The sequence below is a fragment of the Myotis brandtii genome, unplaced genomic scaffold, assembly GCF_000412655.1.
Source record: "Myotis brandtii unplaced genomic scaffold, ASM41265v1 scaffold61, whole genome shotgun sequence".
In the NCBI taxonomy this organism is placed as follows: Eukaryota; Metazoa; Chordata; class Mammalia; order Chiroptera; family Vespertilionidae; genus Myotis; species Myotis brandtii.
Window position 1 is genome coordinate 975,504 of NW_005370318.1, and position 26,998 is coordinate 1,002,501.

The 26,998-nt window shown below is 46.2% G+C and overlaps 2 protein-coding genes across 7 annotated transcripts in view; one reads left to right on the forward strand and one right to left on the reverse strand.

Moving 5' to 3' along the window:
- GSS (glutathione synthetase) overlaps positions 1–17,973 on the forward strand; it is a 24,983-nt gene extending 7,010 nt beyond the window's left edge. For all 4 annotated transcript variants that reach the window (XM_005879776.2, XM_005879773.2, XM_005879774.2 and 1 more), the window contains exons 3-13: positions 763–908; positions 3,136–3,211; positions 3,503–3,642; positions 4,285–4,401; positions 9,304–9,384; positions 9,486–9,563; positions 11,110–11,176; positions 14,218–14,412; positions 14,875–14,956; positions 16,258–16,447; positions 17,439–17,973. In XM_005879776.2, coding sequence (XP_005879838.1) covers positions 763–908; positions 3,136–3,211; positions 3,503–3,642; positions 4,285–4,401; positions 9,304–9,384; positions 9,486–9,563; positions 11,110–11,176; positions 14,218–14,412; positions 14,875–14,956; positions 16,258–16,447; positions 17,439–17,562 — 1,296 coding nt within the window. In that variant the 3' untranslated portion in view covers positions 17,563–17,973. The remainder of the gene's footprint in view (positions 1–762; positions 909–3,135; positions 3,212–3,502; positions 3,643–4,284; positions 4,402–9,303; positions 9,385–9,485; positions 9,564–11,109; positions 11,177–14,217; positions 14,413–14,874; positions 14,957–16,257; positions 16,448–17,438) is intronic.
- A 1,126-nt stretch (positions 17,974–19,099) lies between these two features.
- ACSS2 (acyl-CoA synthetase short-chain family member 2) overlaps positions 19,100–26,998 on the reverse strand; it is a 61,952-nt gene continuing 54,053 nt past the window's right edge. For all 3 annotated transcript variants that reach the window (XM_005879779.2, XM_014550691.1, XM_014550690.1), the window contains 11 exons: positions 26,679–26,816; positions 25,368–25,538; positions 24,941–25,074; positions 24,605–24,737; positions 24,467–24,523; positions 24,199–24,279; positions 22,943–23,051; positions 20,851–20,919; positions 20,324–20,500; positions 19,705–19,779; positions 19,100–19,560 (listed from right to left, as the gene is read on the reverse strand). In XM_005879779.2, coding sequence (XP_005879841.1) covers positions 19,433–19,560; positions 19,705–19,779; positions 20,324–20,500; positions 20,851–20,919; positions 22,943–23,051; positions 24,199–24,279; positions 24,467–24,523; positions 24,605–24,737; positions 24,941–25,074; positions 25,368–25,538; positions 26,679–26,816 — 1,272 coding nt within the window. In that variant the 3' untranslated portion in view covers positions 19,100–19,432. The remainder of the gene's footprint in view (positions 19,561–19,704; positions 19,780–20,323; positions 20,501–20,850; positions 20,920–22,942; positions 23,052–24,198; positions 24,280–24,466; positions 24,524–24,604; positions 24,738–24,940; positions 25,075–25,367; positions 25,539–26,678; positions 26,817–26,998) is intronic.

The following is a 26,998-nucleotide window of genomic DNA, read 5'->3' on the forward strand; positions in this document are numbered from 1 at the left end:
GCAGGGGGAAGAGGGAGGACGGTCAGTAACCATCCTGGCTCAAATCCCAGTGCCACGTAACAGCTTAATATAATTTTGGACTCCATACTGAGCCTCTCTGAAACCCAGTTTCCTTTTATTAAGTATGTATAATAATAGTATCTTCCTCATAAGGTTAAATGATGAATCCATGTAAAGTATTTAAAACATGCCTCGTGCCTTGGCTGATGTGCTCAGTGGTTAGAGTGTCGGCCCACACACCGGAAGGTTGCAGGTAGAATTCCCAGTCAAGGGCACATACCTGTGTTGCAGGTTCCATCCCCAGCCTGGGTCAGGGCCTGAGTGGAAGGCAACCAATTGATGTGTCTCTCTCACATCAATTTTCTCTCTCTCCCCCTCCCTCCCTCCCTTCTACCCTCTCTAAAAAATCAATGGAAAAAAATACCCCCCCGTGAGGATTAACAAAAACAAATAAACCAAAAAACAAAACAAAACAATGCCTTGCAACAGTTAATGTGCAGTAATTTTTCGTGGGTTTTTGTTGTTGTTGGCTATTCTTCTTTTTCTTTTTCTTTTTAATGTAAATGGATAAAATATTACAGTCTAGAAGTTATCTTTGTACCCCTTCTTCATCCTATTCTCCTCCCTCCATTCCCAGAGGTAACTACTATTCTGCAGTATGTGTGTCCTCAATAAATGTAGGCCACACTTTCCATAGGTTATGTTTACAGGAAGACAACACATTCACAGGTGTTCTACCCCTGCCCACTCTCTCTCCATCAGGTGGTGAGCTATGCCCCATTCACGCTGTTCCCCTCACTGGTCCCCAGTGCTCTGCTGGAGCAGGCCTATGCTGTGCAGATGGACTTCAACCTGCTGGTGGATGCTGTCAGCCAGAATGCTGCATTTCTGGAGCAAACTCTTTCTAGGTACTAGGTGGTGGGACACTGGGGGGCTGGGAATTGCTAGAAGGGACTGGAAGACTGGAAAGCCATGAGGTGTTGCTCTGGCATCTGACTTGGTAGAGTGGGATACAAGCACCCCCCCACCCCCCAGGAGAAACAAATATAGTAGAAGTCAGGAGATCTGGCTTCTAATCCTGGCTTCTAATCCATTTATTTAAAAACATGGCCTCAAGCAAGTCCCTTTCTTTTTTCTGGGCCTCAGTTTCCTCATCTGTAGAATGGGGAGGTTGGTCCTTTTCAACCCTGACATTCTGTGATTCTCTGATCTGTGACCACCTTCTTTGAAGAGACTGAAATTTCCATTTGGAATTAGAGAAGATCAGCTTGGTTTTAGAGAAAACAGAGGGCAAGTGAGGTTATTGAGTTTAAAGTCAAATCTACTTCTTCTCCTGAGTGACCCTTATTGCTTCAAGGCCTCTCTGGGTGGGATGAGGCACAGACTGAGCAACGAAAATACAGAACACCTGAAATGACTTACTTCATCCACCCCTTTCTATCTCTTTTCTTTTGATTTAATTTTCCTTCAGGTCCTTGGGCAAGGGAAATTACTTTAGAATTACATTCTTTATTTTAGAATTAAATATATATATAAATGTTTGTGTGGAGGGAGGGAGGGAGGGAGGGAGAGAGGGGGAGAGAGAGAGAGAGAGAGAGAGAGAGAGAGAGAGAGAGAGACTAGACATGTAATTGCATGTCTGATTAATTTTTCAAAAGAAAACAGTTATTTTGTTAGAGATGAAATATTTTAAAAATGTGTACATTGGTGTGAGGGTGAATATGACAAAGGATCCTAATGGTAAGAAGCTTGGAAACTAAAACACAATGGAGCTAAAAACACAATGAATCATGAATGTGTAAACTCTACCATCTCTGATTCTGGACTGTGGGAAATGTGACCAGTCTGATTTATGACCTTTACCCTAAAGATGCTATTATGTGGGAGACCTTCTCTGTAGCCTGTCTCTGAAATCCCTGTTCCCTTCTCTGAAATACACACAATCCCTAGCTTGTAATGGAGAAGAGCCCCAGGAACATGTGAGCTAGCCCCCTAGAGTCTAGGTTTGAGGAAAGCACCTCTTTGGAAGAGGGAAAATGTGTCTCAACTTTCCAGGAGGCTGAAGCCCAGCTGGGGACTCTACTCCTCACCAGGGGCTGGGAAACCCTATGAGAGAGCTGGCTGCGGAGCAGAGGAACTTCAGGGCAGGCCTGAGCCTCTGGGCTCGGCGGGTCGCAGTAACAAGGTGAGCCTGCAAGTCAGGGTTGAGCAGGCATGCAGAGACCACCCTGAATCTTGAGGGACAACAGGTGTGGCATTAGTTACCTGTGGATGCCTCTCCCTGAGGCTCCAGAAAACCATACTGGATGGGCTCCCACCATGTATCACAACAGCACACTGGGCCATGATGATGAGCCAGCAGACACGGTCTCTACCCTTATGTGGTTTATAGGCAAATAGGAGAGACAACGCTAATCATCACACAAATAAAGTGGAAAATTGCAGCTGCAATCAGGGCTATAAAGGAGAGCCCACAGTACTATGAAAGCACACAGCAGGGGGAGCTGACCCAGACAGGGAAGGCTTGAGGAAATCACAGCACATGAGGACAGGTCGAAGAGAAAAACAGGATACTTGGCTTGCGTCAGAAAACTCCTATTGGGGCACAGGGCATAACTGCTGTCTTCCAATCTCTGAGGACAGCATGGAAGAGGAAGAGAAGACTTGTCTGGGAGGCCCCAAAGTGTAGGGGAAACTACAGAGAGTGAATGTGAAGTCAGTCAGAAAGCTTATAGTCATCAGAGCTACTTAACTACAGAATGGTTATATCACATGCCATTTTCTGGTTCTTGGGACCAGATACTGTGTTCAGTTCTGTACATGTAATATCTTCTCTACTCTTCACCACAACTCTGTGACGGAAATATAATTGTTTTCCTCCTCATTTTACAGTTAAGCAAACAGTCACAGAGAGGTAAAATGATTCTCTAAGGTTGCCTACTGGTAAGTGGTAGAGCTGGATTTGAACCCAGGTCATCTGGCTCTAGAGCTGGGTTCTAAATCACTATTTTCTGGCAGGTGTTCAGGTTTGGGCCAATACAACCCAGAGAGGATTCAAGAATCAATGGACGGGGTGGAACTCCTTGACCTTTAAGATGCCATGTAAGCTAGAAAATGTTCTGTTTCCTCCTCCAGCACCATCAAAAGGGACACCTTTACTGCTCGTCTCTTTGATATCTACAAGCAAGTCCTGAAAGAGGGCATTGCCCAGGTAAACATTCTCTACTCCACCCGTCTGGGACCTGACCCTCCTTTTTTTTTTTTAACCAAAGAAATTATCCCAGGCCCTAAACTCATGGAAATCTGCCTCTCATTGTCTCCACTGGATTTGTACATCACTGGCCAATCCTGGGATGACCAAAACATCGATTCTGCTGTGTTTGGGAGTGTTAGCCAGTGCCTCTAATCTCTATGTAGTGTTCATGGTGCCTGTCTGCTCCGTGGCTAGGCCCTCAGAGTCAGCCCCTGGGCAAATGTCCTCAGCCTTCAGTTTTCCCCACAGACTGTGTTCCTGGGCCTGAATCGCTCAGACTACATGTTCCAGCGCAACGCAGATGGCTCCCCAGCCCTGAAACAGATTGAAATCAACACCATCTCTGCCAGTTTTGGGGGCCTGGCCTCCCGGACCCCAGCTGTGCACCGGTGGGTCCCTTGGGCAGCCCTGGGCACACCAGTAGGTGACAGTCTGATGAGCCTACAGTCACAGGCGGGGACAGGGATTTCCAATTCTCCAACTCTGACTATGCCTTCCTGGGCCCTGGGTCATGTGTCATCCCTCCCCACAAGCAGTTTCCACTTGTAATTAGATCTTGGCATTTCAGGTAAAGAAGGGACCTCACAGTTCATCTAGTCCTACCCCCTTATTGTACAAGTTAGTATTCCAGGCAGAGGGAACAGTATCTGCCTGTTCCAAGGCAGAGAGAGACACAGGTTTCCCATCTGAGGGCTGGCATTTAATTCTAGCCAGCAGTGAAGCTCCAGGTTGCTGTACTTCCAGAGGGTCTACAGCAGGGTTCCAGACAGTACCTGGGGCTCAGGGAAAGGGGTTCCAGCTCATTGGGAGCTCACAGGGTCTCGGGGCTTCTCTGTGCATATATACCAGGAGCTAGGGTAAAGGTAGCCCATATATTCTAGCCTAAGGTGGATCCTACAGGAATATGATGGTAAGGTGTTTTTTAATGCTCAGCTGATTCTCAAAGTGATGTTCCTATAAGTGTCTGAATCTCAGGCATAGGCGTCTTTCAGGTCCATTCAATTACTGAACAGTCATCTCTCCTCCAACAGACATGTTCTCAATGTCCTGGGTAAGACCAAAGAAGCTGCCAGGATCCTCTCCAATAATCCCAGCAAGGGACTGGCCCTGGGGATCGCCAAAGCCTGGGAGCTCTACGGCTCAGCCAAGTAAGGGGGAGGAAAAGTGGCAGAAGAATCCTGCTTTAGATTCAGCATTTATGGGTATAGCAACCTCTTTGTCTGACATCATTAGGGAATGAGCGAATTGTTCTAGGAATAGAAAAGCTTAACACTTTAAGAGCCCAAATAATTTTGGGCTTTCTTCCCAAATAAGAGATGCTAACTATAATTTAATCTTTCCATGTAGGCTCGGGGTCATCATTATGATGGTCAGTGAGGTGCTGCCTAGAGTTATAAAGGCTGCGAGGCTGTTTGCCTGCACTAATGGCCCCAACTCTGAGGCTCTAAGCTCTCGTTCTTTTCCTTCATAGTTTTTTTGCCAGCGTGCTTGAATTTGGAATCCTCCACTCCCATGCCTATACCTCCTTTTTTATTTGCTGTGGTTTGGGAAAGCAAATGTCTATTGAGTGTGAGAACCTCTTTGATGAATGAATGCATAAGCTTTGATTTAGGGATTTTATAGTGTATTTTAATTTCTTAGAGGCAGTTTTTACTTCCTTCCTATTTCTCAACCATGTTCTAAGTATGTGAAGATGCTAGGTAAGTGACTCCCTGATAAGTGAGGGGCCACTGTACTAACAGTTATTGCAATATTAATAAAGCATTAGTAGTTAATTCTGAGTGAGCTCTCACTGGTGCCATACTTTGTGCTAAGCACTTTGCATACAAGATCTCACTGAATCCTCAAATCAAACACTCCAAGGTAGATACTCTTCCTCTCCCTGGTTTTGCAGATGAAGAAAGTGAGGTTCAGAGAAATTAAGTAAACTGTTCAAAGTCAAAGTGTGAGTTGGTAATAGAGCCCAGAGTCCACCTTCCTCCAGAACTGACATTCATGAGCACTTTATTGCCTCCCAGAGAGCCTCTCTGGGTTTGCTAAACCTCACTAAGACCCAATAAACCTCAAACTGAGTTTTTGTTTTGTTTTGTTTTTATTGATTTCAGAGAGGAAGGGAGAGGGAGAAAGAAACATTGAGAGAAAATTATTGATCGGCTGCCTCCTGCACACCCCCTTCTGGGGACAGAGCCTTCGACCTGGGCATGTGCCCTTGACCAGAATTGAACCCGGGACCCTTCACTCTGCAGGCCAATGCTCTATCCACTGAGTCAAACTGGCTAGGGTGACTCTGAACATTTAGAAGTCGTCAGATGAATATTTTGTCAGGTAGAACTCTAGGCTAGGTTGTATTTTTTATTGTTGTTAATCCTCACCCAAGGATATTTTTTCCATTGATTTTTAGAGAAAATGGAAGGGAGGGGGAGAGACAGAGCGAGAGAAACATTGATGTGAGAGAGACACATCGATTGGTTGCCTCCTACACATGCCCCAACCTGGGTGGAGCTGAGCCTGCAACTGAGGTACGTGCCCTTGTCCAGAATCAAACTCACAACCCTTCAATCCACAGACTGATGCTCTAACCACTGAGAAAAACCAGCTAGGGCAATGGCTAGTTTGTATTTTAAGAGAGTGAAGCCAGGAGATGGATCAGCTGGGGAACTGCTGATGGACCACTGGTGCAGAGAGGTTTTCCAGCCCAGCTGTAAGTAACATGTAGAGAGAAGACTTGTGCACCCAAAATTAGGGGCTGGTGGGTAGGAGCTATGGAGTATCAGAGCCAGGACTGGTTTCCCTCATTTTGAGAGTCAAATAGGTATTTCTGCTGATCCAGCAATGACCTTTGCTAAGTCTGTTCTTTTCTGTAGGCATCAGTTTCATTTGTAAAATGAGGGTAATGATAATACCTAAAAGAGTGGTAGACAGAATTAAATGAAATCATGAATTTGAAAAATTCTTTTAAAAGCTCAAGGATCATTATGTGATACTTTAATAATAATAACTACCTTTTAAGAAGTATTAGTTTTATTTTACAGAAGAGCAAACTGAGGGCTTTGAAGAACTTGCCCAAAATCACACAGCTAATCTATACTAATAAAAGGGTAATATGCTAATTAGACCGGACATCTTCCGGACAGCCTTCTGGATGTCCTTCCGGATAAAGCCATGGTGGCGGGGCCAAGGCAGACGCAGTTAGGGGCGATCAGGCCGGTAGGGGAGGGCTGTTAGGGGCGATCATGCAGGCAGACAGAGAAGTTAGGGGCGATCAGGCACACAGGCAGAGGTGATTAGGGATGATCAGGCAGGCAGGGGAACAGTTAGGGGCATCAGGCAGGCAGAGTGGTTAGGTGTGATCAGGCAGGCAGGCAGGTGAGCGGTTAGGAGCCACTGGTCCCAGATTGCAAGAGGGATGTCCAACTGCTGGTTTAGGCCCAAACTGGCAGTCGGATATTCCCCAAGGGGTCCCGGATTAAAGAGGGTGTGTGTGTGGGGCGGGGAGTCCCTCAGCCCCGCACAAATTTCGTGCACCGGGCCTCTAGTCTATATATATAAAAGCCTAAGCGACCATTAAGACCAAACAACTGGCCAGTAGCTATGACGTGCACTGACCACCAGGGGGCAGACACTCGGGGGGGGAGCTGCCCCCTGGTGGTCAGTGTGCTCCCACAGCCAACCTCCCGCAGTCCCTCTCCCCAGCCGGCCTGCCCCAATCAGGCCAGGCTAAGGGACCCCATCCATCCATGAATTCATGCATTGGGCCTCTACTAAGTTTAGAATTCATGTCTATCTGCCTCTAAAGCCTGTGTTCTCTCTACTACATTGTTCTGCCTCCAAGAGGAGTGGTGCCATAGTATCGACTGAAAAACTGAGGCTCCAGCATTTGCACAGCAGATGAATTTTCATTAATTATCTCATACTTGTAAGAATTTTTTTAAAGGAAACATGGAAAATTATGATTTCAATTTAGACATTTAGCTCTTTCAAAATATAGTATCTGTGATTGGAATGAGCAAAGATAAGAAAGGAGATTCTTGTATAAAAGGTTGGGAACTATGATCTATTTAACATCCTTATTTTATAGATGGGGAAGTCAGGGCTTAAGGAAAGAAACCGATTTGCCCAAGGACAAGTGATACCGAGGTCACTGACAGAGCGAGGCCTGGGATTCAGGAGTCTTCACTCCCAGCTAGCATGTTACTGCCACTTCACTTTCCTTAGCTGACAACTTTTCTAGTCCTCCTGGTGGACTGCTCAGACTGAAGGGAGGAGGAGGATAATATGTTTTCTGAGTCTGGCTCTGATTATTTAGCAGGGAGCAGGCTGACTTCATTAACCAAGGCATATAGTTAACCTCAGCTTCCAGCCTTCCTCCTCTGCCTCTTAGAGGTGGGCCAGGTACCACCTTTGCACCCGGGAGCAGATCAAGCTGCAAAGTGGAAAGCAAGCCATTGTCCCTCAGGACTCTCTCAGAGCAGTACGGCTTGTGGAAGCACCATTTGTAGCTTGTCTCACAGATACCCAACTCAAAGCCAAGACTCAGCTTAATGTCATGTCTTACCCCAAGAGATTTCAGGCAGGCCAGGAGAGGCTGCATACTAGGACCTGTATTTAGGCTAAATGGAAAAGAGGCAGGCAGAGTGTAGTCCAAAAGGTTCTGCTCAGTAGGAAGATGTAGAGACAGACAAGAAGCCAAGTACAGGAGGTCAGGAATCCACACTTAGAATCCTGAGCCAAAGTCTGGCCATCCAATAGTCTCAGCAAGAAACCAAGGGCACAGAGCAGTACAGCTACAGCAAAATCGGAGTTGGGGGCTGCTGAGCATTGGCCTTAAGAGAGTCTTGTGGGGGCTGGATCTGCCTTTGACAACTGAAAACAGATCGGTTGGTAGCCAAACAGGCAGTTGTCTGGCATTAGCTTTTCCCTGAGTCCTTGAGCTCCTTTTTCTTTAAGAAACATGTGAATACGCAGGGAGTAAGAGACCAGGTGAGCCCCAATGGTTCCATTAATACTGTGGAATCAAAGTGGCCCTGGCCGGTGTTCTCAGTGGTTAGAGCACACACCAAAGGGTTGCAGGTTCAATTCCTTGTCGTGGGTGCATATCTGGGTTGCAGGTTCGATCCCCAGCCCCAGTAGGGGCACATGTGGGAGGCAATCAATTGATGTGTCTCTCTCACATTTCTCTCTCTCTCTCTCTCTCTCTCTCTCTCTTTCCTTCTCCCTCCTTTCCTCTCTCTCTAAAAAATCAATGGAAAAAAATATCCTTGGGTACATCACAGAAATGTTGGGAGATAATCCCTTAGTTATAGTTGGTGCTATAGGGTTCCTATAGGATTCCATTAGCTATTCTAATGTTTCATGTAAGAATCACAAACTCTTTTATTATATCTTTGCAATCTAGTAATAGGGCTATTAGCCCCAACCCCCAGCATTGTTCTGTATAAAATATTCTTTAGTACTCTTACCTGTTTATTGTTCAGAAAGATTTTAGAATTATGTAAAGTTTTTTGTTGTTGTTTGTTTTTTAAATATATATATATATATATATATATATATTGATTTCAGAGAGGAAGGGAGTGGGAGAGAGAGAGATAGAAACAACAATGATGAGAGAGAATCATTGATCAGCTGCCTCCTGCATGCCCCCGACTGGGGATCGAGCCCAAAACCTGGGCATGTGCCCTTGACCGGAATTGAACCCGGGACCCTTCAGTCCGCAGACCAACGCTCTGTCCACTGAGCCAAACCAGCTAGGGCTTATGTAAAATTTTAAGAAAAAGTCCTCTTGGGTTTTTGAGGTGTTTTAAATTTGCACAAAAATTGCAGATCGTTGCAATATTTCACCTGCCTATTAAAGAAGGGGCATAGACACCTTTATTTTTTCAAGTTTCCTATTTTCAGGAAATAATACATTGTAGCCTAGGGTATCTATGCCTGAGGCAGTCCTGAGTGGAGAGAATATCTGGTTCAGGGAAGCTGTGCTGTCATTCTCACTCCTGAAGGGGGTGGTGTGGAGGGAGGATAAGCAAGATGGGCCCCCTGTGCTCTTCCTCCAGAGCTCTGGTGCTACTGATTGCCCAGGAGAAGGAAAGGAACGTATTTGACCAGCGTGCCATAGAGAATGAGCTACTGGCCAGGTAAGGAAAGGCGGGGAAGACCTCCAGATATAGCCCCAGGATTGGGGCGAGCACACAGACCAGAGCGTCCACTCCCCATGACCCTTGCCCATCTTTCCCAGGAACATTCGTGTCATCCGGCGAAGGTTTGAAGATGTCTCTGAAAAGGGATCTTTGGACCAAGACCGAAAGCTGTTTTTGTAAGTGTTCAGGGTGCATTCCCCAAGGATCCAATAGAGGACTGGTTATGGAAACTCGTCCTTTCACCCACTTCCCCCAAATGATCCTTTCTTCTGGGAGAAATGATAGCTTGCTTCCTTCTTTCTAAATTTTAGTGGTGAACTCTGAAATATCCCATCATTCCAGGAAATTTTGGAGAAGGCTTGCCAAGTTCTGCTTCTAAAGGGCTATATCAGCACTGTTGACATTCTAGATAACGGCCTTCTTAAAATAACCTTGGTTTTCATATACCCTTAGGCTCCCAAATTTTTCATTTTTTCCCTTTAATTTTTTTTTATTGATTTCAGAGAGGAAGGGAAAGGGAGAGATAGAAATATCAATAATGAGAGCGAATCATTGAGTGGCTGCCTCCTGCATGCCCCCTACTGGGGATTGAGCCCTCAACCCGGGCACTTGACCTGAATCAAGCCTGAGACCCTTCAATCCACAGGCTGATGCTCTATCCACTGAGCCAAACTGACTAGGGCACCCCAAAATTTTCTTGTCCCTCTTGGTGGCTAGTTAAGTCAGGCCTCAGCAGTTGGGCTGGGCAGTCAGGGAGGAAGATGAGTAGCTGTCTTATTCTGTGATTGATCTGGGACCTGCTCTTAGCTCAGGAAGACCTCAAGGGCTGGGTCTGTGCTCTAAGCCACCACCCGATGACTTTAGTACATTTTTGTATAGTATTGCTTACAGCACACATATTTAGATCTGGAACTTTATAATTCTTAAAATTAAGAACCTCCATGGAATTTCACAATACCATTTACTACTTTCAAAATGTACTTTTATCATAACAAAATAAAGTCATTAATTTACTTTCCAGATAAACCAGAAAAATTTTTTAAAATTTTATTGATTGATTTTTAGACAGAGGGGAAGAGATAACAAATAGTCGTTCACTTATTTATGCATTCATTGGTTGACTCTTGTATATGTCCTGACTGGGGATCAAACCAGCAACCTTGGTGTATTGCAAAGCTGCTCCAAACAACTGAGCTACCCGGCCAGGGCATAACCAGAAAATACTAAATAAACCAAAGAAAGGGGGGAAAGTTCAAAAGACAGCCTGTGTCTTAACTAGACTCATAATTTTACATCTCCCTACCATCACTCCCACTATTTAAAAAAAAAATCTCAGCCTGTTTTCAACTTGTTTACACAGTAAACACAAGTGTATTACTGCTGCTCAGTAATTTTAAGCCCAATTTTTAAAAAATTTACCTAATTTGATTCTAGTTTCCCTCTGGCCTTCCTAGAATGATTCTAGATCTGGAATATCCTAAAGCATTCTTTTCTGGACACCTCCATATTTTTGTTGTTGTTGTTTTTAACACCTCCATGTTTTTAGTAGAAGCAGTAGTGGTATGGTATCTACTCTCACTGGTTCCAATGAACCCCTGTCTAGGCTGCCCCTGTGGACTTTCAAAGTAGCCAAACTCATTTTGATGTGCCCTGAAATAGATCGAACTACTGAAAACTTCAGTTATAATTTAACACAACAGCTTTCTCCATCCTGTGTTCTAGGGATGGCCAGGAAATTGCTGTGGTTTACTTCCGGGATGGCTACATGCCGAGTCAGTACAATCAACAGGTTGGTATTTTCTGTTCAACTATTCTTGGCCTCTGGGGACCTACGATCACTCCTCAGAGACCCAACTCAGGTGCCACGACAAACCGTGTTTTCCCTGAGCTTTGGATTCATTACTTCCTCAGGGAACTTGCTGCTGGAATCTCCAATCCTATAAGCTTTTTGCTACCTCTCACTCTCTACAAACACTGAATTCTAGAATCTGAGTCCTCAGGAATCCACAGTGCTTTAGCCATTCACACTGTTTCTGGGGATATGCTGGTAGTGTTTAACAATCATCTTTCTGAAGGGAAAGTAATTTGTAGCATTTGCTGACTTGTATTGTGTAAATTCTCCCCATCATGGCCAATTTCAAGCTACCCAATTTAACATCTCTAAACACAGAGTTAGGAAGAGATGGGTACAGTCAGCTCTTACAAGCTGATGCAAACCAGTTTTACCACACCACTGACCATTTCCTTCCTGCCAACTCTTACCGCTCTTTTTTATGCATCAGAGAGTTTATATCACCTGCCCATTCTTGTTAATGACAGTAATGAGATCACCTTATCTTGTTATCCCTACCATGTAGTTTCAAAATTACTTTCCACATCCATTATTTCAGAGAATCCTTACAACCACCCTGTGAGGCATATAGGTATTCCCATTATACAAAAGGAGAAACCAAGGTTTGGAGAGATGCAAGGCTTGCCAAAGGTCCCACCGGGAGTTCCCAGGCTTTGTGACTCTCAATCCAATGACATTCCCAGTATATCATTCCCCTACCCCTAATCTACAGCATGGAAAGGCTAAAAAGCCTTGCTTTCAGTGGGGAGAAGGTAAAGGAAGCAATAAGTTAGGAAATATCATTAGGGGTCATGAGCCTTTGGCTCTGCCTCTGTGTGCCCACGGGTAGGTTCCTGACCCTTTCTGGTCAGTAAGCTGAGGGAACTACACTAGAAAATTGAGAGAGCTCCTTCTATATCTATTGTTCTTTGAATATGGGATTCTCCCTAAGCCCAGGTGTAAAGGGAGCAGCTCTACAGGAGGTTCTGTGGTTAGCAATGGTGGGAACTCACTGACTAGGGAAGAGAGAAGCTATCCATTTAGAAAATGGATCCAGGTTCCATGACAGGAGGTTTGGGGGAAAGAGCCAAATAAAACTTTAAAAAGAGCGAAGTGGAGCTAATAAGGAAGGAAATTAGTGCATAAGGAGGACATTTTTAAGGAACTGAGAAGTTCAGACCAGGTTTAGAACATGGAGATAAGTCTGCAAGGCTTAGTGACTTGCTAGTGGACCATGGACAAGCCCCTGCTCATCTCTGAGTTTTACTTTCCCTGCTTCTAATATAATGGTACTTATCTGGGTTTATTTCTGATGTTCTGGGCACCTGTAACTCTGCCTGGAATACCAGCCTAGTAGTTAGGTGCCTGGGGTTATTGGTGAAGATCAGCCACTGCAGGTGGATGATTATATCAAAGGAAGAACAGCATGGGCAAAGGTGGGGTTAGGATAGGGAGGCAGGGCACTATTCCTCAGACCATAGCCTTGATCCTCCTGTGGGCAGTCTGATGTGGTCTGGAGTCAAGGACAGACTGTCCCCCCAGTGCTTGAGCATGGGACTAGAGTGGGCATGACCTTCTGCTGTTTCCCTGCCTCTCACACCCTAAAATCCTGACACACTGGACTTTTCATCTTGTGATTACCCACCTATAGGCCTTTGCCCATATTATTCTGTTAATCTGAGAACAGCAAGTCCTTGAATAATGTTGTTTCATTATAATGTTAACGAGGGGAAAAATTGATTCTGGCCGGGGCCACTGTCTCTGTGGAGTTTGCATGTTCTCCCCATGTCTGCATGGTACTCGTTTCCTCCCACATCCCAAAGATGTGCACATTAGGTGATCTGGCTTGTCTGAATTGTCCCAGTCTAGTGGGTGTGTGGGGGAGGGAGTGGGGGGTTGTATCATGTTCAGGCTTGGTTCCTGCCTGGCACCCTGAGCTGCTGGGATAGGCTCCTCTACCCGCAACCCTGGGTTGGACTAAGTGGGTTGGAAAGTCATTATTTTGTTTTTATTAGTCTTTCTTAAATGTGTGTATAGCTCACTTTTATTTCAGTTTTTAATAATAGAAATGTTTGGGTCTTTATTTAGAAGTTTGGTGATATTTTTGTGATCAGAAATATGCCATAGGAACTTAACTCTTATTTATATCAATTAGCTTATGGTAAAATTGGTTTCACTTAGTTGCAGTTTCTAAGAATCTATCGACAGTGTTAAGTGAGGACTTACAGTACTTCTTCCCTATTAAGTCTCACCTGTCTAACTCTACCTGTCTCTCAGATTTCATTTTATTAAACAACAATAACAAATACTTATTGAGAACCTACAAAGTGCCAGGCAGGAAACTGTTAGACACTGGGGATACGGCAGGAAACAAAGACAACAAGGGACCAGTCCTCATGGAGCTCACAATCTGGTCAGGCAGATGGACACCAGAAAGTAAACAAAAATAGAAAAAAATGCTTTTCTTTTAGTTGGGGGAAACTCTTTGAATGAAACAACAGGATGAAAAAGTAGAGAATTATGGTGAAACCCACATTAAATAGGGTGATTTGCAAAGATGACTTTGAGGCCAGACTTAAGATTGAGAAGGATTCAATCATCCTTTGGAAAAGAATTCCAGGGAGAGAGCCCTGGCTGGTGTTGCTCGATGGTTAGAGCATTGGCCTGCACACTGAAGGGTCTCGGGTTTGACTCCTGGTCAAGGGCATGTACCTGGGTTGCTGGTTTGATCCCTGGCCCCGAGAGGCAACCAATTGAACCGATCATTGTGTCTCTCTCACATTAATGTTTTCCGTTTTCATCATAGTCATGTATCATTGAGCTAGACTGGGAGCTCCCTGAGGGCAAGAATTCTGCAGATTGGAAGGGGACACACCTGCCTCACAAGGATGTTGCAGTGACCCTGGGGATAATGAATGAGAATAGAAAGCACGATACCTGGCACTTAATGGACAGCTGATGTGAAATAAAGTAGAATTCCTCTTGTTTTCTCTTTGCAGAACTGGGAAGCACGCCTGCTGCTGGAGAGGTCATGTTCTGTCAAGTGCCCAGATATTGCCACCCAGCTGGCTGGAACTAAGAAGGTGCAGCAGGAACTGAGCAGAGTGGGCGTGCTGGAGGTGTTGCTCCCTGACCAGCCTGAGGCTGTGGCCCGCCTCCGTGCCACCTTTGCTGGCCTGTACTCACTGGATCTGGTGTGTAGGCAGCCCATTTCTCCCACCGCAGGCCTCTTAGATGGTAGGGACCCAGAGCTCAATGCGTTGGGGAGGCTGGAGCTGGCACTGGACTGGACTTGGGTCAGTGATGCTCTGTCCTGGGGAGAGGAGCTAGAATCTACTGTAAACTCTCTCAGCAAAGGTGGAGATGGGGATGGTAACCGGAGGAAAGGCTGAGGCAGACAGCAAGGGTTAGGGAATATCTGTACCCACTTTCCAGATCTTCTGCTGCAGACTCCTGAATTGTTGCCAGAGAAAACTTATTCTCTTGTACTTGCTGCTGCAGGAGTCTTTTTGAGGGGCCACATGCATCCGGTCTAAAGGGGCTTACCGTTCTCCCCGATGCTCTTCCTCTGATGCTGCTCTGCCCAACCAGCAGGACCTCACCTCCTGCCTCTTTGGCCAAAGACTGCCAGTGACCGCTTTCTTACCTCCTACCAGGGTGAAGAAGGGGACCAGGCCATCGCTGAGGCCCTTGCTGCTCCTAACCGGTTTGTGTTAAAGCCCCAGAGAGAAGGTGGAGGTATGTGGATCCCCCTTTTCTGGGCTGCTCAGGGAAAAGGGGCTAGCAGACTGTTACCAGTGCTGACCAGCACTTGCTATGAACACAGGCTCTCACCTTGGACAGTGTCCCAGGAGACCCTGTGACAAGTGCTGTGGAGCACAGGGGAATCTAATTAACCAGCACTTGAGGGTTTGGACAAATTTAGTCTGAGGTGTCTGTGGGTGGATTGTGGGGAAGTGGGATGGGGATATATCAGGACTTTAGATGTCTTCCTGCCTAGTGTGAACTTCTTGAAGGCAGGGATCATTTCTGCCTCACAGAACGAGAGGAAACGGTTTTTGATCTTAGTCTTAGGAGATAGGTAGGAGTTTCCCAGGTGGAAAATGGGGAAGAGCATACCATACAGAAGGAGCAACCTTAAGCAAAAGCACTGGTCCATGAAAGTGTTGAGAGATTAATGAGTTACGGTGAGGCTGGAGTACAGCATGGGAAGTAGGAGGCAGGGTTTTGAGCTGGTAAAGGTAGTTTGGGACCTAATTATAAAGGACATTTACTATATGCAGGAAATTGGATTTTTCCTAAGGGTAGTGGGATGTTGTTAGAGTTTTAAGACCAGAGAGGAGGCTGGCATAGGTGTCCAGAAGAGCAATGTAGAGGCTTGGGCTAGCACTGTGACAGTGTGGGGTGCAGACTGAAGAGACATGTCTGACTGGGTGAGGTAATGGAGAGGAAGGAGTTAAATATGACTCAGGAATACCTTTTGCCTGATTGGGAGTAGGAAGGTCCAAGATGGGCAGGTTCAGGCAGAAGTAATGTATTCTGTTTGGACATGTTGAGTTTGTTTTCGGGACCCAATGGATGTTCATGTGATGTCTAGAGCAGGGAGCTTGAGTTAAAGATTTGGAAGTTAACAAGTTGTAGAATATAGATGGAGTCTTGGAAGAGATCTTCCTAAAAAAAAAAAAAAAAAAAAAAAAAAGTGTGTACATGGAGGAGAGAATGAGGATGGGGGACTAATTCCTTGGAAATCCCAACATTTAAGGGGGGCAGGAGCCAGTCAGAGAGGCTGAAAAGTAAAAGCTATAGACAGGTAGGAGGAGAACCAGGGCAGGATGGTGTGGGGAAGGTGTGTTCACTTGTGTGAATCAAGACTCTTTTGTTAAGGTGACCTTTCCTCCTTGGGAGCCAGGCCTGCCCTGGCTTCAGTGAGCTGGTGTCAGGAACTGAGGCTGCCGATTGCCCAGACGGCCCCAGAAGTGGGGGAACGGGGTGGAAAAGGTGGACACAGGGTCCATGGTGACTGGCCAGTGGAATTGCAGGTAACAACCTATACGGGGAGGAGATGGTGCAGACCCTGGAGCGGCTGAAAGACAGCGAGGAGAGAGCCTCCTACATCCTCATGGAGAAGATTGAGCCTGAGCCTTTTGGGAATTGCCTACTACGGCCTGGATGCCCTGTCCGAGTGGTCCAATGTATCTCAGAGCTGGGCATCTTCGGTGTCTATGTCAGGTGAGCCAATCCGGAGGGGCTCTTCCTTGCCAGAGGGCCAACCAAGAAAACCTGGAGGGAAGCACTGGACAGGTCACAGCTCTGCCTATTCTTAGCTACATTTCCTTATCTAACAAAAAAAAAACAAGGACCCAAGACCTGCCCACCTAACAGGGCTATCAAATGAAGCCCAGATGAGAAGTGTTTTGCAACTATAAAGGAAATTTCAAGTAATTGATACCACTTAAGGTATCAATATGGATGAGAAAATAACCCTGGACTAGAAGGAGACCCCAAGAAAGAAGAGAGTTTAGGTCTAGTTCCCAGTCTTCTAGGGTCTGGGGAAAGGTGGAATGGGCCAGCTAGAGGATACTCAGTGGCTTTGAAAATCTGAGTGGCCCCTAGATTTGGATTTGAGCACTAAAGAATCAAGAATAGAGGAAGACTTGGGTATTTATAAGGAACAGTTTCTGGTCCCCCTTACTGCTTCCTAGAAAATACTCCAAGGTCAGGGCAAGATAGGAATACCAGATCCTGCCATGCTCCCCACCAGAGCCTGCCCTCTCTATAATCATCCCCTCTCACCACTCACAGCATCTCTGCCTGCCACTCTCAAACCCTCTCCACCATCCCATATCCTCCCCATCACCATAGCCATCTTGAGAGGGAAGTAGGGGATTTATAACTATAGAACATGAAATGTGAGCCTAGCATCATGTTATGTGCTTTTCCTGCTTTATTTAAGCCTCATGACTGTCTTGCAAAGTGAGAGGTATTATCCCCACTTAAAATTGAAGAAATTGATATTTAGAAAGGCTGAGTAACTTGTTCAAAGACACAGAGCTAGTATTTTCCAAGCTAGGATGCAAACCCAAACCTGTTTCTAAAATCCTAGCACTTTCTTGGGTGTAGTCAGTGACTCATGTACTGCTCAGCTGGAACCAGGGAAGGTCATGGGTTTGAAGACTGAGTCTAGGTGACAGTTGTGTGTCTCCTGCTCCCATTTCTATAGGCAGGGAAAGACACTTGTGATGAACAAGCACGTGGGACATCTGCTTCGAACCAAAGCCACTGAACATGCAGATGGTGGTGTGGTAGCAGGAGTGGCAGTTCTGGACAACCCATACCCTGTGTGAGGGCACAGCCAGGCCTGCCCAGACTTCGCTCAAGAGACCTTCTATCCCTCATACTTGTCATCCCTCTCCTAGTCCTCTTGACAGGTGCTTTTCTCCTCCTACCTTTGGAGGGCTAGTCTCTTCCAGAGAAGGGTGAATTCTGGGTTCGTCCCATTTGAAGACCAGGAAAGCTGTATTTCCCTTAGGTGAGATCTAGAAGCCCCTAAATCCTCGGGGTATGGGTACAACTGAAAGGAAGCTGATCAGAGGTAAGAGTCCAATACCCTGCCACCTTCCTGTCAGCCCCTCAGCCTTTTCAGCAGGTCCCAGTGTCTGACTTAGGATAGAACTTAGGGGTAGGAGGAGGGGGATGGAAGGGCATAGCCTTTCCCTACCTCTGCCTTAAATAAAACTACATTTCTGATTCTGTGATTCCTTGGTTTGTGCAATTAGGGGAACGAGGAGCTTTAATCTGGGTCAGCCCACTTAAGGTGGATTAGAGCAGGGGAAGTGACTTGGCTCTAATCAGTGTCACCCTAGCTCCAGACCCTATGAATAGGGCCCTGAAATTCCAATCCTTAGTCACTCACTAGTGCTCCCAAGGGGTCATAGGGAGAAGAGAGGGGCCCTAGCAGGAGCTGGAGGGAGGGCAACTATGATGGAACATCACAGTTATGAACTGGCTTCATTTGTTTTCCTGCTTAGCTCAGTAATTTGTCAAAGGGCCTATGAGTGTAGACCTGCCTAGTTTGCCCAAACCAAAAGTTTTAGGAGGAGGATATTGGGGTATTCCTGGGAAAAGCCACTCCCCTTAATATCCTCATGCAGATCAGAGCAGCTAGCAAGTATCCAGCCTATAAGATACCTAAGAAAACAAGTCACCACCTTCTTGAGGTCACAGACTTTATTCCAACAACCACAGGGCTTGAGCAGAACCAAGGCAAGAAAAGAGTTTCATTTGAGAGTGTCTGTCGTGGGCACAACTGTGTTCAGATGAGGGTGGGAACAGAGGGCAAGGAAGACAAGTTCCTCTGGCCCTAGGAATAAAACACATTTACTCTTGCAAAGAAGCAAATGATCTGAAAACCATCTGGAAACAGCCTGCTTGCACAGCCCCTGGAGCAAATGGGCAGGCAAGCACTGCCATCTGGCACAAAAGACCCAGAGCAGAAGAAGCAAAGTGTTTTTAAAAATAATAATTATTCCAGGTCTCATACACAGGTGTTTCTAAGGGTAAGTGCATGCCCAAGATAAGTACTGGTGCTTCCTGAGAGTTGACAGGATTACAGAGCTGCCTACCTGCTTCTTCAGTCTAGGCCAGGGGTGGGCAAACTTTTTGACTCGAGGGCCACAATGGGTTCTTAAACTGGACCGGAGGGCCGGAACAAAAGCATGGATGGAGTGTTTGTGTGAACTAATATAAATTCAAAGTAAACACCATTACATGGACCGGAGGGGAACAAAAGCATGGATGGAGTGTTTGTGTGAACTAATATAAATTCAAAGTAAACATCATTACATAAAAGGGTACGGTCTTTTTTTTTTTTAGTTTTATTCATTTCAAATGGGCCAGATCCGGCCCGCGGGCCGCAGTTTGCCCACGGCTGGTCTAGGCCCTCACTTGCTTTCCGAACACTCAGTTTGGGTTAGGGACATGACCTTCACCCTATTCTGGGCTCCAAGAGCTCTTTGAAAGCACTGCAGCCTGATACTGACCTGGGTCCTGTCCTATCTTCCTGGCAGTCACAGAAAGTTGCCTCCACCCAGGGGTAAAGCTGGTCCTCCGTGTGGGTCAGCCCTGGCCCTTAGCACTCCTGGATAGGGGCAGGGAGGGTGGGCAAAACTTTGGAAAGGCAAGCAGCGGGGAGTACGGGATAAAGGGCAGTCTTGTTCACTGGACAGTCAAGCAGCGGTGGCTGAAGAGCTGGCTAATGACAGATGGGTCAGCCACAGTAGATATGTCTCCCAGGTCATGGTCATTCTGAGCGATCTTCCGAAGCACCCGCCTCATGATTTTCCCTGGGGGACCACAGGCTTCTGGTTACCTGGTGACTACAATGACCCATTCCAACCCTGCCAAAGGCTTCCATCCACACATTCCACCACTAGTGGGCCTCAGTCAATCTCAATCCCAATCCAAGTCCCTCCAGCCTCTGAACATACCTGAGCGGGTTTTAGGCAAGCCAGGTGCATTCTGGATGTAATCCGGTGTGGCAATGGGGCCAATCTTTTCTCTAACTGTAACAACAAATCATTAGGCATTTCTTCAGTATCATTAGCCAGGCTCCCCAAAACCAAAGTAAAGATAGCTTTGTTCCTTGACTGGAATCGAACCTTTGACCCTTTAGTCACTCTATCCACTGAGCCAAACCAGCTAGGGCACATTATCTCTTTACTATCTCATTTATCTTAATCCACCGTCAGGCTCTAGAATCAGCTTGCTAGATTTGAAATCCCACTTTTCTAGCAGTGTGGCCCTGGGCAAGTGATTCAACTTCTCTGAGCCTCAATTTCTTAGTCTTTATAATGAGGGTAACAATTGGATCAATTTGGGGGGTGATTATATGCATTTAAAGCACTTAGCACAGTGATGGTACAGAGAAAGAATTCTATAAATGCAGGCCATTATCCTAGTGGAGACTGAATGGAAAGAGGGCAGTCAGCCCTCTGGGACCTGTTTGTGGTTTGGGGAACAGCTTACTCCAGCCTTCCTCAACAGCCTGCTGAGATAACTGGGACATCAGGACAAACCCCCCAGTGTCTGCCCAGGTAGGCTCCTCACTCTGCTTCTTGAGCTCCTCGGTGAGAGTGGAGCTGAAGGTATAGCCATCACACAGGGTGACAAAGCAGTAGAGGCATTCGCCCTTCACAGGATGAGGGTGGCTGACCACGGCTGCCTCTGCGATAGCCTTATGTTCCACAAGTGCTGACTCCACCTCTGCCGTGCTCAGCAGGTGTCCTTGTCAAGGGAAAGGAAATGCCATGAGAGATCCCGGCCTCTACCCGTACCCCTACCCCTACCCCTACCCCTGCTCCATCTGCCAACAGGACAGACCTGGTCTAGTCAAATGGGGAAAGCCCTTCATTCATTCCTCACATGGCATGTTTCAGTTGCCCCACCATTCCAGTTCCCCTCCTCTAGGCACATTCCAGTGTTTTCACTCTTCCTCCAAAACTTGGGCCCAGAACTGAATGCTTTACTCCAAACAAGGTTTGGCCAAAGGACATCCTGGTTCTCAAAAGGCTTTTAACTGGGACTTGCTGAGAGATCAGGGCTAATGAGAAAGGAGAATGGTCCCTGGCCCTCACCAGATACATTCAGCATGTCATCAATCCTGCCAGTGATCCAGTAATAGCCATCCTGGTCTCGCCGGCAACCTGGGAAGAAAAGAAATCCACAGCATAATAAATACCCACAGTAGGATGTATGATCCACATTACCAAACCACCACACCCACTGCACTAGCTTCCTAGCAAGTCTTTCTGCTTCTACTCTTGCCTACTGTGGTAGCCAGGCTCCAAAGTGGTCACACTGATCTCTACCTCCTGGCATTCATACCCGTGTAGTCCTTTCTCATTGTACTAGGGTTAGTCTGTGTAGTCAATATAATTTGGCAGAAGTGATGGGATGTCATTTCTGTGATTAGATTATAGAAGACACTGTGGCTTCTATCTTGGTTGTGTTCTCTCAGATTATTTGCTCTGGGGGAATCCAGCTGCCATGTCGTGAGTGGCTTATAGAGATGCCCAGTGGCAAGGAACTGAGGGTTCACACCAACAGCCACATGAGTGGGCTTGGAAGTGGGTCCTCCAGACATTTCAGGACAAGTTGACTGTAACCCACGAGACTCTGAACAAGAACCGCCAGCTAAGCCACTGTGTTGCTGATCCTCTGAAATTTTATAAGATAATATATTTGTTTGGGTTTTGTTTATTTGTTTTTAATCCTCACCTGTGGATATTCTCTCCACCAATTCTTCAGAAAAGGGGGGGGGGGCAAAAACATCGATGTGAAAGAGACACATCAATTGGTTGCCTCCCATATGTGCCCAGACTGGGCCAGGGATGGAACCTTCAACCCAGGAACGTGCCCTTGACCGGGAATCAAACCCAAGACCCTTTGGTGTGCGGGCCAACACTCTAACCACTGAAATACACTGGCCAGGGCTATTTGTTCTTTTAAACTGCCAAGTTTGGGGTAATTTGCTCCACAACAATAGATAACTAGTACACCCACCCAAAGTTTATTCTCCATAAATTAGACAAATATTTTCTAAACAGTAAATCAGTCCTCATCACTTCTCTGCTCAAAACCTCTAAAAGTCTCCCACTGTACATTGGATAAAATCAAAATCCTCACCATGGTCCACAAGGCCCTATATTATCTACCGCTCCAACTACATATAACGTTTTCTTTGCTCACTACACTCTGGCCACACAAGCTTCAGTCTGTTCCTCAGATATTTCAAGCATGTGTCTACACAGAACACTTACACTAACTCCAGATTTCCCATGCCTGGCTCCTCCTCACCTTTCAGGTCTGTGATCAAATGTCAGTTCAGAGAAGCCTCTCACCATCCCATATATGACTATGCCAGCAGACACTCTATCCCATTATTCTGTTTAGAATACTTTTCCTTCATAGCACTTATCACTAAAATAAGCTAGCTTACTTGTTTGCTAAGTTTACTGTCTGTATCCCTTTAATAGAAAGTAAGCCCCATGAGAGCAGAGAACTTGCCTACCTTATTCATGGTAATATCCCCTGTGCTTAGATCAGTACCTGGACATAGTAAATGCTTAATAAATATCTGTGGATGAATGAAATGGTGGATGGACTCATGGGCAAACACAGCCTCCAGATATGGGGACACACATGACATTGTAATACTGTCACATGCCCCATCTCTTTCAACACAGGAGTAATGACAACAAGAACCTTTCCTCATACATCAAATCTCAGATAGTGCCCTAACCGGTTTGACTCAGTGGATAGAGTGTCAGCCTGCGGACTGAAGAGTCCCAGGTTCGATTCTGGTCAAGGGCATGTACCTTGGTTGCGGGCACATCCCCAGTAGGGGGTGTGCAGGAGGCAGCTGATTGATGTTTCTCTCTCATCGATGTTTCTAACTTTCTATCCCTCTCCCTTCCTCTCTGTAAAAAAATCAATAAAAATATATTTAAAAAAAAAATCTCAGATGGCACCACGCTGAGACCCATCCTGCAGTACTCATCCCAGCTCTTACAGGCTCTGTAGCTCTGCCTCAGTATTAGACACTGACACATTGGACACATTTCTCTCTCACTCTGTTTCTTCACCCTTAGCCAATTCTTCCTGAAAATGAAAGGGAAAAGTATATGTCTTGATAGGAAGTGTAGGTAGGGAAAAGCCAAGGCTCACCATCTCCTGTCACGTAGTACCCAGGGAACTTCTTAAAGTAAGTGGTCTCAAAGCGTTCATGATTCCCATAGACAGTGCGCATGATCCCTGGCCAGGGCTGCTTGAACACCTGGGGAGTGAGGAAGGCACAGTGATCAGATCTGTTACACTGTCTCACTGAAAGACAATCAAAGCTTTGCCAAATCTAAGGAGAAATGGCCTGAATGCCATTCCTGAGATGTAAGACAAAGTACAGGCTTTAGAGATAGACAATCCAGGCTTGAAATCCCAACTATGCCACTTATTAGCTGTGTGACTTTGGGTAAGTAACTTTACCTATCTGAGCTTCAGGATCCTTATCTGTAAATCAGAGAAAATAATCTGAAGATTAAATTGATAGCAGGTAGAAGATACTTAGCACAATGTTCCATTTATAATAAGCACTTAATAAATTTGAGTGTCCTTTTGGGTAATCCCCCAGGAAAGCAGGTCCAGTTTGATGCAAATGAAAACAGTTGTATAAAAATGTGGGACCCACATATGAGTAAATTATTGCCCCAATCAATAACATCCTGTGGCAGCAGATGGATGAGATGATGGCTAAGAGGCAGAAGACCTGGATTCAAGTGCTGCCCTTGTTACTACCTTGTTCTTAATAAAAGTGAAGTGGGATGGAGAGTCAGGGCTGACAATATAAGTACTAATACAAATCACAACAGCTAAAATTTATCTAGCACTGACTGTTAGGTTTTGTGCTAAACTCTTCACATGGGTTATCTAATTTAATCAATCCAGCAACTACAGAAGACAATGGTACTATTAGAATCCTGTTTTACAAATGAGAAAATTTAGGTTCAGGGGGTTAGGCAACTTAACTTCTGAGGTCACAGAAGAGGCAGAGCCAGGATTTGAACTGAGGCAGGTTGATTCTGGAGCCTATATGATTTCCCACTATGTTATGAAGCCTCCTTTCACATTAGAATTGTTTATTAAAGGAAAAGTTGGTACTAAGTCTTCCAGACCCAAAAAGGCACCATTAGAGATCTTTGAACAGAGCCCTTAGGAGTCTCATGGGCCAAAAGGCAGAGAGGCAGGCAAAATATCCAGAACGATTCCCTGCAGGGTCTCTACAAAGGATAAACCTTCAAGTTTGGAACTTTAATCACAGCAGCTACCAGGAGAGATTAGGTTATAAACTTTGAAGCAAAGTAAGGTACCCCTTGGTGGACCCTTTCCCCCAACTCCTCCTCAGAGACCACAAAGGTCCAGGGCCTCACCAGATAGCCTTCCGCTTCACCTTCCAACTCTTCCCCAGACTCATTCAGGATTGCAGGAGCTACACCAAAAAATGGAAAGGTCTGGAAGCAAACAAGAGACCCAAGGAGAGAAATGAGGCAACTCTGACTCAACTCTACCTCTCCCAAGGAGAGGCAGAGCCCCAAATTCATCACACATCTCAGTCCAGTCCTCCACCCTCTACCTAGGCCAAACGCCCCAAGATTCTACCCCTGTCTAGCCAGGACCAGCCAAAGGAGCCTCACTCACAGCAGAACCAGGCTTCATGGGTGTTGCACCAGGGAGGGGGGTCAGCATATGGCCACCCTGTAGAAGTCAGAGATCAGGGGTTTGAGTAAGTCTTCCCATATTATCCCTGAGCCCCAACCTTCTGGACCCTTTACTCACTGTCTCTGTCTGCCAGAAGGTGTCCACAATAGGGCAGCGTTGGGCACCTACTACCTGGTGGTACCACAACCAGGCCTCAGGGTTGATGGGTTCTCCTACTGTGCCTAATACCTGTAAGGATGCCCGGCTATGCCTTGGGCAGGGAGTGGGGAGAGAGTTAGGCTCTAAGTACCACTGGGAATCAGAAGACATACCCATGTTCTCCTGCCACCCCCGCCACCCAACTTCCATTCCAGATCAGAAAGCTAGAACAGTGGCATGGAAAAGACTGTACACAAAGGCCAGTATCCAACTCTGAGGGACACCCATGGGGCAACAGCTGGGGAGGGGTCTCACTTGGTGACAGGCTTATCTCCAAACTTCATGAGCAGGCGGATAGCTGTAGGTGCTGTGTAGAACTTGGTCACCTTGTACTTGTCCACAATACTCCACATGCGGCTCACGTCCGGGTATGTGGGGATCCCCTCAAACTAACCCCAGTGAAGACTGGTCATTCCTGGTCCTTCCCAATAGTCCCCTCCACCCCGCTACCATACCCTCAGACTTAGTATTTTGCCCTTTCTGACAAACCCGTGCCTTCACTCCTTTACCAGATAAGCCAAGAGAACTTCCCACTTAGGATTCATAATCCCCTCAGAACTGAGTAAGAACTGTGTAAGTCCTACTTCCTCTAGACCAAGTAGCCATTGGAGGCAGTCACCCAGGATCATCTTGTCCACCCCTAAGTAGGCCAGGTAGCCATGGGTCCCAGCTCCACTCTCACCAAAACACTGGTGGCACCGTTAGCCATTGGTCCATAGGTGACATAGGAATGGCCAGTGATCCAGCCAATGTCTGCTGTGCACCAGAACACATCCTCTGCATGGAAGTCAAACACGTACTTGAAGGTTGTGGCCACATAGAGCATGTAGCCTCCAACTGTGTGTACCACACCCTGCGGGGAGAATAGGGCCTCAGGATGGGGCTTGGGTTCACCCCCACTGACCACCAAATATAGGCTGGCTGGGCAGAGCTAGAGGAATATCCTCCTCAAAGATTTTGGCTCTGCCAGCACCTCTTTCAGAGCATCCATCTCTTCTAGCACCTTTTCTCCATGTTCCCATATCACACTTCACACACATATACATTCAGTCCATCATTCACACCCACACCCTAAAATGGTATTTCTGAGCTACCCACATCACTCTAACATATGATCACTTTGAGTACATAATAGTGTCTCTGTTGTGCATTTGTGCACACACACTCAATTTACCCGTTGACAAAATGAAAGTGTGTGTGTGTGGTGGGGGGAAGAGACAATCTTATTCTCTTACTTTATCAATATCCCATCCCTAGGAAAGAGAGGCCAAAACTGTGTTTCTAAAGGCCCATTAAGGGATATTCCAAAGAATTTAGGGATGGGGTAGGTGGAAGGCAGAGTAACATATCTTTCAAGTCAATGGAACAGGGTTTTCTTAAGTATTTTTTGGCTCTTATTGTGCTCTGGGAGGAACTACATGTTAAAGTGTGGCATGTTGAAGAAACTGAACTCTAAGAGCTGTAGTCTAGGAGCCCAAGAGAGATCCTTGTGCCTACCTGTGACCATGAGTAGACAAGGCAGCTCTCCTTCAACCAAACCATGTAGGCATGGGCAAAAAACATCAATATAAATCACATGGACTGATCCTTTTCTCCTCCTCTTGGCATTATGAAAGCCCCCACGTGAATTATCTCATCCTAGGCCTCACAATCTAGTGTCTAAATTTGATTTAGAAAAGGTAATATGAGCCCGGCCAGCGTGGCTCAGTGGTTGAGCGTTGACTTATGAACCAGGAGGTCATGGTTCGACTCCCAGTCAGGGCACATGCCCGGGTTGTGAGCTTGATTCCCAGTGTGCGGCATGCAGGAGGCAGCCAATCAATGATTCTCTCATTATTGCTGTTTCTATCTCTCTCTCCCCCTCTCCCTTCCTCTCTGAAATCAATAAAAATATATTTTAAAAAAAGGTAATGTGACATTTCTGTACCTCAGGGTCGTAGAGTAAAATTTATGTCATTACATGCTATACACACGCACACACACGCACACTTGCCTTGGGTTTGCCTGTGGAGCCACTGGTGTACAGGATGAAGAGCGGGTCCTCGGCATCACACCACTCAGGCTCACACTCATCCCCTGCCTCGTGTATGAGTTCATGCCACCAGAAGTCAACCCCCTCATTCCAGGATATCTGCAGAAGGAAGACAGGAAAGGACAGGAAAGAACTTTGAACAGTGCCAAATGGGGACAAGAGATAAATGGCACCTGGAAAGACTAGAGTGGGACTGGCAGGTGGGGTGCTGGGGAGGAGGAAGGGCCCTGGGAGGGTGGAATGGAGCAGAGAGACAGGCTTTTCCTGAACAGTATCTGGTA